General features: G+C 43.1%; 1 protein-coding gene across 1 annotated transcript in view; it reads right to left on the reverse strand.

Moving 5' to 3' along the window:
* The window catches only part of LOC116689595 (zinc finger SWIM domain-containing protein 6), a 48,617-nt gene that overhangs the window by 11,626 nt on the left and 22,172 nt on the right, over window positions 1-14,819 (reverse strand). The window contains 9 exon segments of the mRNA XM_032516143.1: window positions 29-164; window positions 1,160-1,420; window positions 3,117-3,263; window positions 3,687-3,833; window positions 3,965-4,135; window positions 4,993-5,172; window positions 6,973-7,123; window positions 9,048-9,196; window positions 10,951-11,307. Coding sequence (XP_032372034.1) covers window positions 29-164; window positions 1,160-1,420; window positions 3,117-3,263; window positions 3,687-3,833; window positions 3,965-4,135; window positions 4,993-5,172; window positions 6,973-7,123; window positions 9,048-9,196; window positions 10,951-11,307 — 1,699 coding nt within the window.

Consider the following 14,819-nt stretch of genomic DNA (forward strand, 5'->3'; position numbering starts at 1 on the left):
CCACACACACACACCACTTGAGACCTACCGCATCGCTCTCAGTGCAATTTTGTACGCCAGTTCAGCGTCGTGAGGTAGGAGAGAGGTAAAGAGATAGCGGGCGAAGGTGTGCATGGGAACACTCTCTCTGTGGACGATCTCTCCAAGACCAGAGTACGGACCAGCTGCTCGAAAGAGAAAGAAAACACACACACTAAAAAAAGGGGAGCCGTTTTAAATGACAGAACAAAGAGGTGGAAGATATTCACCAATAAAACAATTATCTGTCTCATCAGGTCAATCCATGTAAGTATGTAAGTATGATATATACAGTATAAAAAGACAACATATTGTTGTATATTGAGTTGTGCTTGTTGTATAGCACACTGAGGAGTGACTTATCCCCCTCCAGGAAGAGGCAAAGCCATGCGGCATTAAAACAAGCTGTGACGTCAGAAACCATATGGTTGTGTGTGTGTATGTCTTTTCCTCGCACTCTCTCCATTCCCTCCCCCCCTCTCTTCCTGCACTTCCCCTCGTCTCTGGTGGGTTATTTTAAACCCCAACAGGCTCCTAAGCCACAGACCACATCACACAGTGGCGCGACTGCAGCCTCCAGGGGCCCGCAGAGGCCTCGGAGCATGGTGATCTATTAGTAACGGAGCCAGAGGTGGGTGGTCGCGCCGGGGCCGGGGCAGGGGCAGGGGCGGGGCTGGGGTTTTGGGTGGGGACTGGAGTGGAGTTTGACTAGGCTGGGCCCTTCAGAATGTGCCACCTCCCCCGTCCCTCTCCCCCTCCTGCCCACCTCCTCCTCCTCCTCCTCCTCCTCTTTCCCATAGCCAAACCTCATTCTGCTCCAGCCCCAGTCCTGTAAATGTACACACTGCTTTGAGTGCACGCATGTGTGTGCTGACACAATACCCCTGGTGTTACTGTGTAAAGAGCTCATTTCGGTCTGGCCCAGGGCAGCTCAGCCTCTATTTGCACCACAGAATGAAAGGATAATAAATAGTGAGAGTGAGCGCAATGTGTTTTTTCCTGTTTTAGCAAGAATGTGTCGGGCGAGAGAGAAGAAAGAGGGGATGTGTGTCTATATATGTCCATATGTGTGGTGACTGCTGGGAGATGCAGTGAAATAACGGGACCATAAGGGTGGAATATGATCTGTTATGTCCCTCACCCTCTAGCAGAAAGACAGCCTGTTTACGGAAGATTTTGACCAGGGAGTCGTCCAGTTCCACTTCCTGCAGCTTGGCCAATAGCTGCTCTTCGTTGCGACACACCTTCTCTTGAGCGTACAGCCCGTCAGGCATCACCCGCTGCTGGCCTAAGCCAATCAGAGCCGTCTCCACGGCCAGCGCCACATACGATTCGCCGTCTCCTAGCAATCGCTGCACGGGCATTCGCTGGAGCTCCGCTCGGCTTACAACACTGGAGCAGTCTGTGAAGAAGAGAGAGAAAACTTAGATGAGGAGAAAGGGAGCTGAGACAAAGGAACTGGCATGAAGTGGTAGTCAATGTCTGTGTTATTCTCTGAGGTTTCAGACCCTAAATGAGCATGTGTCCTATGGAAAACCACTGTCAGTCACACAGCTGAGGTCTGAACCCAACGACCATCCAAAATAAAGACCAAACGCCTCAGGAGCATTCCCCTGCTCCCTTCTCTACCTCAGAGGAACGGGCTATTTCTGTGAGCAGAGGAGGCAACGAAGGACAGAGGGATCACGGAGCGTAGGAGAGAAGAATTGAAAACACGAGGAGGGCACGATAAGATACAGAAAGACGAGCAACTGAAGGTGAATCGGCACTTTAAGTATGTAACACTTGTGTGCTAATGGTCAATAAATATGAAAGACATCAAAAATATGTCTTATAATGACAAGAAACAAGACAGGGATGTCAATGTAAATAATGTATTGTGTCATCCCATATTAAAAAGCAATCCCTGTGAATTCTATACAACATGATGGAAAAAAAAAAATGTTAAAAACCTCTGTGTATAAGTATATGTTGCGTACATAGTCTTTGATAAGTATAGTAGTCATAGTAGTAATAATATTGTATTGTATGTGGTAGTTACGTTAGAGCTGCTTGATAATAGCTGCTTGATAATAAAAAAAAAGAAAAATCACAATGACAATTATTTTGGTCAATACTGAAATCATAATTATTTAACACAATTGCTGATGGACTTTTGGATTTGGATTTATTGAACTCAAAAAACAGTGAAACAGTTGAACAAAACAATCAAAACCTTGACTTGTGAAATGTCCCTTAATACTTTTCCCTGTGAACCCTTTGAATTCCAAGACAAAATAAGAGTTTACTTGCAAAATGGAATGTGCAATATAATTGTATTTCTTGTTTCTGTGATCGGTAGGAGCCAAAATCAAAATCACAATCAAAAAGCAGTTACCCATGTATACAGTATGTTATTATACAGCATATGCCATATAAATCAAACCATATAGACTTAGACTTAGATGTAGACTTCTCTTTATTGATCCTTTTGGGATGACTCCCACAAGGAAATTGAAAATTCCAGCAGCAGTTTTAGCAAGAGAAAAAGAAATTAAAAAATAGATAAAAAAGACAGTATAAAGACAACAAAATAACAATAATAAGAACATTTGTCAAATAAACAAAGAAAAGACCATAAATTATTATTAAAGTGTCAGTGTTGAGTCCAGTATTGAAGTGATAAAGTGATAAAGTGACTAGGTGTGAATTTAAGTCCAGCTGTGCGTGTATGTATGTCTGTATTTGTACTGTGTGTATGTATGTATGTATGTATGTATGTATGTGTACTATGTGTATGTATGTGTACTGTGTGTATGTATGTACGTGTACTGTGTGTATGTATGTATGTATGTATGTATGTATGTATGTATGTATGTATGTATGTATGTATGTATGTATTGTCCTCTCTGCCCTATTTCCTCCTCCCCCCTAGTGAGGAGTTGTATAGTAGTAGTACAAGTATGTGGTTCAAGAAAGCATAGAAAAAACATACAGTATCATCTTTTTGGATTTGTGTTGGCTCAGAATGTATTTTTTCATATGCCGCCATAAAACCAGAGCTATATAGAGTTTTATGTGTTTTATTCAGGCTGCCAGTTACTGTAAGTCAGGAGTACCTGAGAGGTCTAAGCAGGTGTTGGAGCCCTCCTCTCCTCCTCGTCCCGACTCTGTCAGGGTGCTGAACAGGGTACCGATGGGATCCAGGGGGTGTCCCACCCAGCCCTCCATGTTGGTTATGGAGGTATGGCCTTTATGGAGCAACTCTGAGACAAGACAGAGCAGATAAAGGGACAGTTAGCACAGAGTGCTAATGGCCTTCACCAAATAGAACAGCTGAAAACATACACTATTAAATAGGAAAATGAACAATTAAATATAGTACATATGAACTGAATAGGTCAATGAATAAAACATTTAATAAAGAATTGACAGAATTGAAAGAAAGCAGTTATTTCAACAACTACACAACATTTATTTATACTATTTATGTATAAATAATGTGTTATATGGACCTGAGTCTGCAATAAAAGTCTTATTAATAACTCCAGCTTATATTATGGAGTTTTTACTGTGTGTTTGGGATAGGTGAAGGATTGTAGGGTTTGTATGTATAATAAGTATTTGTTTTGGTCATATTTTATATTCTGACAATAAAGAGCTTGTTTATAAAAAAAGAAAAGCTTCACCTTTTTTGTGTCGGCGGAAGTGCTCCAGTTGCCTCTGCTGTTGCCGTCGTAACGTGTTCACCACGGCGATGGCCAGTCGGAGGGCTTCTCTTGGGTAACCGTGCGAACGCAGGGCGTCCACCCTGGCACAGGCCGTGGGGACATGTTCTGAGGAAAAGACAGAGTTTGGACTCCAACGCATTCTTCGGTATCCTTCCATTGGCTAATCTCAGTCCCAGATGCGTCACATCCACAGTGACACATGCGCTCACATTACACCTACATACACATGGACTCACCATGCCACAAGGGCCAGCCGCGCGTGTCGAAGAGGGAGCCCTCCTGGTTGTCATGGTAACAGTAGTTGGCATAGAGGTCGCTGGCGATAATGTGCTGGAGGTGTCGGTCCTGCCAGTGCAGGTCACAGGCCTCAATGGCCCGTGTGAACACAGTCCTGTGGGGGCGCATCTCTGCAGAAGAAGAAGAAGCAGAAGAAGAAGAGTTGAAGGAGATGTGAGAGGACTTAATGCTTGACTTGAAAAAAGGCAGGCAAGGACTACATGCATGGTCATTTGTCGCTTTATTTTCTTAAATGCATGAGCATTTTAACATCTATTAATAACATTTTTTTGTTTGTACATTTGCATAATTACTATGAACAAACATAACCATCACCTAAAAGATCACCCGCCTGTATCGGCTTCTACAGTTTTTTTCCCCAGATAACTGTATGAAAGCTTTGAAAGTGAGTGAGCTACATGGAAAAATAACTTCCATCCCAATCCCTGTTTACACGTGCATGGTTATTTTATATAACGGAGGTTTCCCTTCGTTTACACGCCAACGGAGAACTGGCCTCTGAAAACGAGTCTTTCTAAAAACAACTCCGGCCAGAGTGGACATTTTGGGAATCTTCCTTTGCACGTTTGCATGTAAAATGAGACAAATGGAGGTTTAGGCAGCCGAGGAAGTGATTCGTTGCTGTTGTTGCTATTTTCGTGATTCTGATTGGCTAGCATCGTTACACTGCCACCTACAGGTTTGGCATGCTCTTGACAGCGTATCGTTTAAATGAACAGCTATGTGCACAATGTTATTTTTGAAAACGGAGATGAACGGAAATGTCCGTTTATGAAAATAGCCGTGCTACGTGGGAAAGTAGCCTTAGAGAAGCAAAATAAAAAGTAAGACATGCAGAATTATGCTTAGAGGCTTCACTCCTGATGTTTACAAATGCTCCATGCGCTGTAGCGCCTCTCACCTTGAGATACATTACTACAAATGAAATATGTCATTGACAGACATATACAACTTGTCAATCTCTGACCTTGGTTGCCATGGGCACCCTGAGGCAGTGAGTGGGTGAGGTTGGGCAGCTCGTTGCCGTGGTTACCGTCCTCCCAGGGGCAGACGTCCACGCTGTTCCATCTGCGCAGCTGGCGCAACCATGAGGACTTCTGCTCTGCTTTGCAGTGGGGGTTCAGTACGATGCACATCCATAGGGCACCTGGACACCAACGCAAACAGAAAACACACACACACACACACACAACACACACACACACACACACACACTTCATTCAGCTTACTTCCCAGCCTTTGATAATGATGTCTGCAACAAGTCATACCATGCATGTGTCTTTTGAGGTTTAAAAAAAAAATCCTAAATACAGTTAGCATGCAAGACTGAAAGCTGGAGGCAGTTTTCAAAGATGTGCAGCATTCATAATATTGTTTCTCTTTCTTTTAGTGCACATTTTGTATTCTGCCGCCATCTTGAACTGGAATACAAAAGTCTGTGAAAACAGAGAACTTAACTAGTCCCGAGGCAACGCCGACTGCACACACATCATTTTGGAGTAAATTGGAACAAACAGAATATGAAAAGTGGCTGTGTCTCTGGGGATGGCGGCCCATTCGGGGATTTTACTCTCAAGACTGCTGGCGATATGTACACTCTACAGTGTGTAAATGCATGTGTGTAAAGGCACAGAGAGTTTGGGAGGAAGGACGCAGACAAGGACAGAGATCGAGAAAAAGGAATATGAAAGGTGCAGAACAGGAGGAGAACAAAAAAAGGGGAAATATAAAATGAAATGGGAGCGGGGATGATTTGGACAAGGAGACATGGGTGAGGACAAATGAATGAGGCTTGTCTTTGTGTCTGGAGGAGAGCACTAGCTGCAGCTCAAAAGAGAGAAAGACAAAAGAGAGGGAGAGAGAGAGAAAGAGAGAGAGAGAGCGGCGCCGAGAGGCAGCATTCACCACACATCAGGGGGAGTGATAAGGACTTGGGAAGAAGGGTTTGAAGTGTGGACTTCAAAGAGACCGTACACACACTTCCAAAAATACGTGGGATTGAAACAGATGAGATCACTGAGCTGTCCTCACAAAGTGCAGAACAAGACCAAAGGGAGAAAACGAACATCATCATCATCAACTACAGCAGCGGCAGCAGGAGCAGCAGAAGCAGAAGAAGCAGCAACATCGACCGAGACATTAGAGGAAAACAACAAAGACAGGAGACAACACGACTGCCGTCCTGGTGATGGGCTTGTTGGTTTTGTAGTTTGTGGTGAAGTGTGTGTTTTGCTGTAGGTGCGGTACATCTGTCAAAAGAACTGCACACCGTATCAAACCAAATGACTGCGTGGCAAGCATCCCTCTGTCACATCAACTAAATATATAATGTGAAGTGTTTCAAAAGATTACAGAGGTCATAATATTTGGGGTTTTAATGAGGCACGGTGTGCTGCATTAAAACGGATTGTAAGTCACAAAAGACACTCTGCCAAACCTGCATTCATAGTGAAAGCTAGGGACTGGGCTGTCAGTGATGAGGGAGAGAGTGTGTGTGTGTGTGTGTGTGTGTGTGTGTGTGTGTGTGTGTGTGTGTGGTGTGTGTGTGGTGTGTGTGTGTGTGTGTGTGTGTGTGTCTGTCTATGTGAGCTGTCTTGGACACAAAAGACAAATAAACAAACAGAGGGAAGAAATGGTGTATTTGTTGTGTGTGTGTGTGTGTGTGTGTGTGCGTGTGTGTGTGTCTGTCTGTCTGTCTGTCTGTCTATGTGAGCTGTCTTGGACACATAAGACAAATAAACAAACAGAGGGAAGAAATGTTCGTATTTGTGTGTGTGTGTGTGTGTGTATGCGTGCGTGTCTTTGTCTCAACGTCTGGGTTTCGATCGCCCCCCTTGCTAAATCTGTCCGTGCCTGTGCATACTGGGGGGAAAAGGTGTGTTTTTTTGTGTGTCTTTGTGCACATTTGCGCGCATCTATGTGTGTGTGTTGTGTTTTTCCCCCTCACCTAGCTCGTCCCACAGCTGTCTGTACTTGTCGGTCATGGTGGTGCCCTGCTGTCTCCACAGAGCCAGCCGAGGGTCGGCCATGAACTGTTCTGTGATCAGTGTTAACATTCTCGCTCCATTGGAGTCACGCATCTTCAGCATCTCCCTCACCTGCAGGGGGAGGGGGAGGGGGAGGGGGGAGGAGGAGGGGACAGGGAGGATGGTCAGCACACCCGCAGACACACACACACACACACACACACACACACACACATCATTTACACAAACAGAGAGCTATAAACACACGGACACACACAGTAATACCAAGGCACAATCATAACTCGGGGACAAGACAGAACTATATTGAACTGAATAAATGACAGAAGCACATTCAAAATGCACATATGGAAATTTATTAATGACCATAATCCAGTGAGCTGCAATCAACTCAAGTTTCAAGTGCTTTTATGCTTTGGTTGGCCTCATTACCTTTTATATCATTTGAAATTGTTTTTAGATATGTAGTTATTTATTAATGTATATATTACCATTCCACATTATTACATTTCTTTAGATTACTGTATGCTTATCTTTTCCTATTTTCCTAGAAGTATGATTTGTGCGGCGAGCTGTGGTTGTTGCTCTTTCAGAAATCAATAAAGTTATATTGAATGAAATTGAAAAAGGTCCATATACACATCAGATGGCACATTCTAACAATTTTTGACTAACATGCATTAAAAAGGACCCATTTCCACTGGCTTGGGTTATATATCTATTTTGCAGTTACTTCAAAGTATGTAGATAAATCTCAGTGTCAGTAGTGGCCTGTTTAACTTTATTCTTTTTGAAACACAAATCCAGAAATGTAAAAATAGGGAAACTCAGATTTCAAAAATAAAATAAAAAAATATGTGTGAAAAATTGATTTAGAAAAAGACTTCCTAGTGAATAAGCAGCATTTGATTTTTTTTCGTTTTCTCTTCACTTTCTCTTACTAATAGATTTTCTGAGCAACAGGGACTGAAAACAACCTTTGGTGCATGGGGATATAAAATATAGGAAAATATGTTTTGGTGAAAAGTTGTAAAAAAAAAAAAAAAAAAAAAAAAAAAAAACTAATTCCTAACTGTTCTTAAATTGATGTGTGCACAAAAAAGCTTTTTTTGTCTCTATGGTAAGAGGAGTAAGTGACAACAAGTTTAATTATTTATTAATGTCTTATTGTAGATAGGTTACTTATAGCTATGTTCTATACACTTATTGATATATTCTTCTCTTACGCTTATTTGACCTTGAATGTGACTGTGAGCAACTGCAACTAAATAATTATTCTGATTCTGATGTTTTCACAAACACACACCGAGAGAAAGCCAAAGACACAGGAGTGCATACATACACAAATGCACATACATTGTGGGTTTATCACTTGAGGGCAGCTCGGTGTACACATGAATGTGTACTCTCAACGTGGGTGTGTGAGTGGACCAGATGTATATATGGCTGTCAGTGGGAGTGTGTGCTGAATAGGATATAACGGGCATCAAAAAGCATGAAGCCGAGAAGCATTCTAAAAGCCGGGCAGGATAGATGATAATGTTCTTAGCTCTTTACATAGCGCACAACATTAATGTTGGCCTAGCTCTGCCAGGCAACAGAGAGAACCTCTCATGTAATCGAGGGCACAGAACAGCACGTAGAGTAAGCTTTTACTCTTTCTATTCCTCATTCTCTCTCTTCATGTTGCACTTCCTTTCTGCAATTAGCTCTATCTTAGAGACAGTCTGCCTTTTAATGTATATGCCAATATATGTAAGTTGTTTGGTCTGGGATTACTTTGAACAGAGAAGGCCTCTTTTCATAAGGGAATAGAAGCGACGTGCACTAAAGAGAAAAGATTTATAAACAGGATGCAGAGGGGAGGATTAGGGTGAGACTGCATTTTTGTGTTCTTGTATAGAGACGAGAACACCTAAAGGCAGGGAGGCACACGGGCAGGATGAACTGCGTGCCTGTGCCTGTGGCGGTCAGGGTTGGTATGTGTGTTGTGATGTTGTGTGTGTGTGTGGATGAATGAATGTTGCTGGTTCCCGACCTTGCTAAAGAGCAGGTTGAGTTGCTTGCCCGAGCCGTGGTATCCTCCCTGCGACAGGAAGAGCTTGACTTGCTCCTGAACCTGCTCCTCGTCCAGATGCCAGCAGTTCTCGTCGTCTACACTGGCTCCTGCCGTGGGGTCCGGGGCCCCTACACACCCACACACAGACACACAAATATGTTATATGTGCGAAGGCCACAGTGTTCCTGGTATAGAATGATTTAGCAACAGTATATGCTCATATGCAGTATATAATACAGATGCATAAATAATGCTCAGATTCACTACACTTAAATAGTAGAGTTTTATTAAGTCCAGCTTCATTTCTTCTTTGTATGTATGCATGCAGATACATTATATATTTATATATGCATAACCTTTTCTTTATCGGTCTAATTTGACCTCATTTCAGGTTTTTTTCCATTGCTTTTAAGCATATTTTGTAAGCCCAAAGCTAAACAAATTTCATAGAAAGTAATATTGCCCATCCCGCACACACACATCGATTTTGTAATCCCAAATTACAAGGACAGCACAACATGCTTTCATAGCATGCAAAAAAGTGAAGAAATTAAATAAGGACTGCATTTCTAAAAAGCATAAACGTAAATAATTCAGCACCTAAAGATGCTCACATAGGTTAGTTTGATAGGAGTAATTCAGTCAGATGCTTTAATCTAAGTGATTTTAGTTTTACAGGATTATTGACGGGCAACAAATCAATAGTCTGTCAAATAATAAATAAGAAAACACTTCACAGCCCTTTTTGTGATGAAGATCTGACGCCCAGTCCCAGAGGTTTCTTGGGATTGTTTTCCTTTTTTTATTAAATTGTGACAGTGGATAGACGGGAAAGGTGGGAGAGAGATGGGGGATGACACGCGGCAAAGGGCCGCAGGTCGGACTCGAACCCGGACCGCTGCAAAGGACTCAGCCTACATCGGGGCCCACGCTCTTACTGGGTGAGCTAGAGGTCGCCCCCCCATTCCCAGAAGTTTCTAGTTTCGCCCCTCTGTCTTTAAATTCCTCACTCTAATTTATTTTCCTGTATTATTTGTTATTTATTCATCATTCTCATTTCCTATTTCAGAACTGTCCATAATGTTCATTCTGTTCATAATGTAATATAATAACATAATACTATTTATCCCAGTATCCTTGCACTATGCTCCATATTTAAATAAGTTTCATTGAACTCTTTGTTCACTCATGCCTCTATATTGTTCTGTTTAGAGTATGTATATATTGTGTATATATTAGTGTGTATATTTTTGTTTTGGTTGTTTTGTATGTGTGTAAGCACAGTGTGAGCAACAATGCTCCAAAGAAAAATTCCTCGTGTGTGTCCTCATACCTGGCAAATAAAGCTGATTCTGATTCTGATTCTGTATGCCTGTATTTTGTACTTCTTTTCCAGTTTCATCCTTCTTCTTCTATCACTACTTCCGACCAGTTTGACAATAACAAATGTGTGCTTTTTCACATCTTCATCAGTTGCCTGTTTTCACTGGTTTCTTTGTCTTGGTGTCGTTTGACATTCAGTTTCTCCCTCTTTTGTTAAAGAAATCGTACAGTATCAATAACAAGAGATATGCACCTTTCTTTATCTCACTGCTAACCTCTTCGTCTCTGTTTCTGTATTGTTCTCTCGCTCTAAGAAGGTAAATAACTGGTCTATAATGTTGATTGGAAGCACACAGCCTCTCCTCTACTGTCTGGATCTCACTAATGAGTAACATTGATCCTGCCACACTTTACCTTCATCGCACAGTCAATACATGCATGGATATAGAGGCAGGAGCACACAAATGCACACACACACACACACACACACACACAACTGCATGATCCTAAACTTGCCCGCAACCCTTCCACACTCACTTACATACACACTTTCCCTCACCATGGACCTGGTTGATCTCGGAGTTCTGCGACAGAATCTCATCAGCCAGTTTCTGCGCGGTAGGCAACACTTCGGTGTGGTGGACTGAAATCAGATACTGGACGAACTTCTGCAGCTGGTCTCTGCTCATCTGGAACAGGGTTTCTGAGATGGGCAGGTGCAGTTTGACCTGCTCGGGCTTCCGTACTCTGTAAAGTGACAGTGCCACTACGTGGGCGCAGTAGAAGATGTCTTTGTTGCCACAGGTGCATGTTACCGCCGTGATCTTGCAGCGGTCGAAGCTGACGCTGACGCTGCAAACGAGCTCTGGGGTCGAGGGCGTGGCCGGGTCCGTCACTGTGCCGCTGAGATGGAAACCTGAAAAAGAGAGAAAAGAGAATTCATTTTCAAGAAGGAGCTCTTTAATTAGAAATCTTTGATTAATCACTGAAATATTTTCTCAAGCAAAAATGCCAAAAATGTACTGCTTTCAGCAAATTTTTCTTAAATGTGCTTTGTCTTAAATGATCGTTAACTGAATATCTGGGCTCTGTGGACTTGTAATGGGCTCACGGGACATATTATACAACAAAGGATTAATTGATATTTGGAGAAAATAATCCTCATACTAATCAATACTGAGAATAATTGTTGGTTGAAGCCCTATACTACTTAATTGCATTGTTGAACATATGTTGCATTGCCAGACTTATCTCCACAGCACAGTGTTGGTGCTGGAGTTTGGTCTGGGTACACCGCTTATCTATTCTGGGATAGGGGAAATTCAACAAATAACAACTATCTTGGGCGGCACCATCCGGATACAGAGAGTTGCCCTTAGGTAGAAGCAATGTACATCCATTGAACCAGACTACTCATTTAGTAATAAACTAATACAGCCATCTTAGTCGTTAACTTTCAAGCCGAGCAACTTTGATCAGAAGTTAAACCAACGGTCATTAAACATGACCGCGATATCAGGCATCTATCGTTCCCATGCAGAGCCAACGACTGGATGTTTGGCCTAAACATCTGTAAAAATGAGAATTGGTTGACTTGATCAACTCATTGAATGTGCCCTTTAGTAAATGACATTAGTGAATGGATCTCTTTGAAACAGACTCAGTGAGACACAGTCACCTGGCGAAGGCCCCCTGTTCTCTTATCATGAGAGCGTGATCAGGACCAGCTGCAGACCACTGTTCCTCAGAGACTCCGAGAGAGAGAGAGAGAGAGAGAGAGAGAGAGTCAATGAGCTTGACAGATATCTAGACGCAGGAAGCCAGTTTGGGGATCCACTGCGAGAGGAACTGAGACAGAGACGAGGAAGTGAGCAGTGTGCACGGCTGTTGCAGTATGAATTATACAGCCCCTTGTTTGAATATAATGTTTGATCTCGTGCTGAGTGGGCTATCCGGAGGCGCGGCTAGTTATTATGCGAGGATGAATATGAATGAGCAGGGCGGGGTCCCCGGCAGTGGCCTAAAACACACACTGATGAGCATATGAAAGAGACACACACATGTACGCACACACTGAGCCGCTGCGTGAGATCATGCATTTATTAATAATGGGAGTGGTTAGGAGAGATGAAGAGTGGCTTATGAATGCATTGATGTACACAGGAGAGCTCTCTGAAATGCATGTGGACCAGGCAAAGACATACATCTCTTAAATACGTTTATCAAAGGGGTGAGCACACGCAACGCTGCGATATCAAGCATGCATTATCGCAGATATCAAAGCAGTTTCTGGAAGGGACAGGGGAGGAATGGTGGGATCATGGGATATAGATGGAAATGGGGTGAGGGGTGCACAAGCGAGATGAATGGAGGTCAAGTCAAAGTAGCTCTACTTCCTCTTTGATGGTTCAGGAGTGCACTGTGAATGCAGGTGAAACGGGGTCACAATCCTTTATGTCTATGGTGTTGATAATGTCCTCGGGATGGGTAGAAAAGTAACCAAACCCACAAGCTCTCAATGGTCTCTGCAGTCTCCCAAAAGCAGTTAAAAAAAAAAAAAAAAAAAAGACAGTTTCCAGTCCGGAAACCCATTTAAACAGCCTTTACACGAGTTGACTGAGGCCTGGTACGATTTTATCAATCCAAAATTAAAAAGCTCCATTAGCACCGAAACACTTCATAACATTTGAAAGAGCATCTAAACTGAAATAGCAATGTTCTTGTATCACTTTGTAAAACTAAGAGGCTGCAAATATCCAACAGTGCAGAACTGCAGAACATTGCCATGGAGATATGCTTTTCCATTCGGAAAGCCAGCTGGCAGAGGAAGCACATGTTTCGTTAACAATATCCACAGAACAGGGGTGTGGATCGACTATGGCAGCCGCTTGTATCTGCAGTATTCAAAGCCTATACGTCTACAGCTGTGAGAGGGAGAGAGAGAGAGAGAGAGAGAGAGAGAGAGAGAGAGAGAGAGAGAGAGAAAGAGAGTGAGCGATAAAGAGAGTGAGAGAAAGATATACTGAGTCACTCTTAAATGAGACAAAAAGGTTAACATGGTGTAGCTGGTTGTAGAATAGAGAGCTAACTTATTTTGCTGTGTAACAACATACAAATGAGCAAAGGCTTTTAAATATGTGTGTTGTGTGTGTGTGTGTGTGTGTGTGTGTGTGTGTGTGTGGTGTGTGTGTGTGTGGTGTGTGTGTGTGTGTGTGTGTGTGTGTGTGTGTGGTGTGTGAGTGTGTGAGAGAGACATAAGCTTGTGTTTCAAGAGTGGCCCCTGGTCCAGAGAGGGGAGAGAGAAGAGACATCAAAAACATGTGAGGCTGACAGAGCTCAAGGAAAAAAAAATCAACCTCTGAGACACACACACACACACACACACACACACACACACACACACACACACACACACACAGTCGTAAAAGCAGCTGCAGTAATTAATTAAGTAATTCATTTGCAAATGTCTTTCTTTTTCCCATAGGGAAAATTAACATGTATATTTTCTTTCAATTCAAAACGCATGGAGTATGAAAAAACTACATAGTCTTAAAAGACTTATCCTCGTTGGAAAAGTATGCAGTGCTGTGCTTTCCCTTTGCTTTAATGGACACTCTCACTCTCTCCCCTTCCAAGTCCCTTTCGTGCGTCCCTCCCTCCCTCCCTCCCTCCCTCCATCCATCCACATTCCCACAGCGCTTTCTCTCTCACTCTCTGACAGATGGGTAAGTAATGAGTTTCGCCTTTCCCCGTCCAATCGTCTGGGCACCGAAAAACTGCCCCCCACGCCAAAAATGCCCTTTTAATTTAGCCAAGCGCAGAATACAGGGCTATTACTGTTCAGGTACACACACACATGCACGCGCACACACCTCCCATGACTCCTGGTTTGGGTGGGTATGAAACCGTCAATGTCTCATGTGCTAGTTATTAAAGAGCCTGGTTTCCCCCTCACCCAGTCCACCCAACTCCCCTCCCCGAGTGGTGCTCAGGGTTCTTTTCTGTGCATGTTCAAGAGGCCAGGGTTGGCTTTCAAAGTAACCATGGCGGCCATTTTTAGAACAAGGCCTCTGTGAGGTTGCCCTAGAAACTCCTTGTGACCGCCCTGGTGAAATCACACTTGGCCCGAGGAGCTGTGTAAGGCATCAAGAACAGTGTGTGAAAGAGTGAGAATTAGCGAATGTATACATATGTTCAAATACCACAAAAGCCTGCAGACCACCCACATTTTTTGGGGGGGGACCCACATCAAAGCATCCCCCCCAAATAGTACTTTGTTCAATCTTTCTGCCTGGTTATGAACTTGTATAAGTGCAGATAAGCCAGCGTGCGTTCTCTTGACCAGCTAGGACCACTTCTGTCTATTCAACAACAAAGGGCTCCAGAATTACCGGACTCCTGCTCTTATTTTAGAGAGGAAAATGCCCA

The sequence above is a fragment of the Etheostoma spectabile genome, chromosome 5 (assembly GCF_008692095.1).
Source record: "Etheostoma spectabile isolate EspeVRDwgs_2016 chromosome 5, UIUC_Espe_1.0, whole genome shotgun sequence".
Lineage (NCBI taxonomy): Eukaryota > Metazoa > Chordata > Actinopteri > Perciformes > Percidae > Etheostoma > Etheostoma spectabile.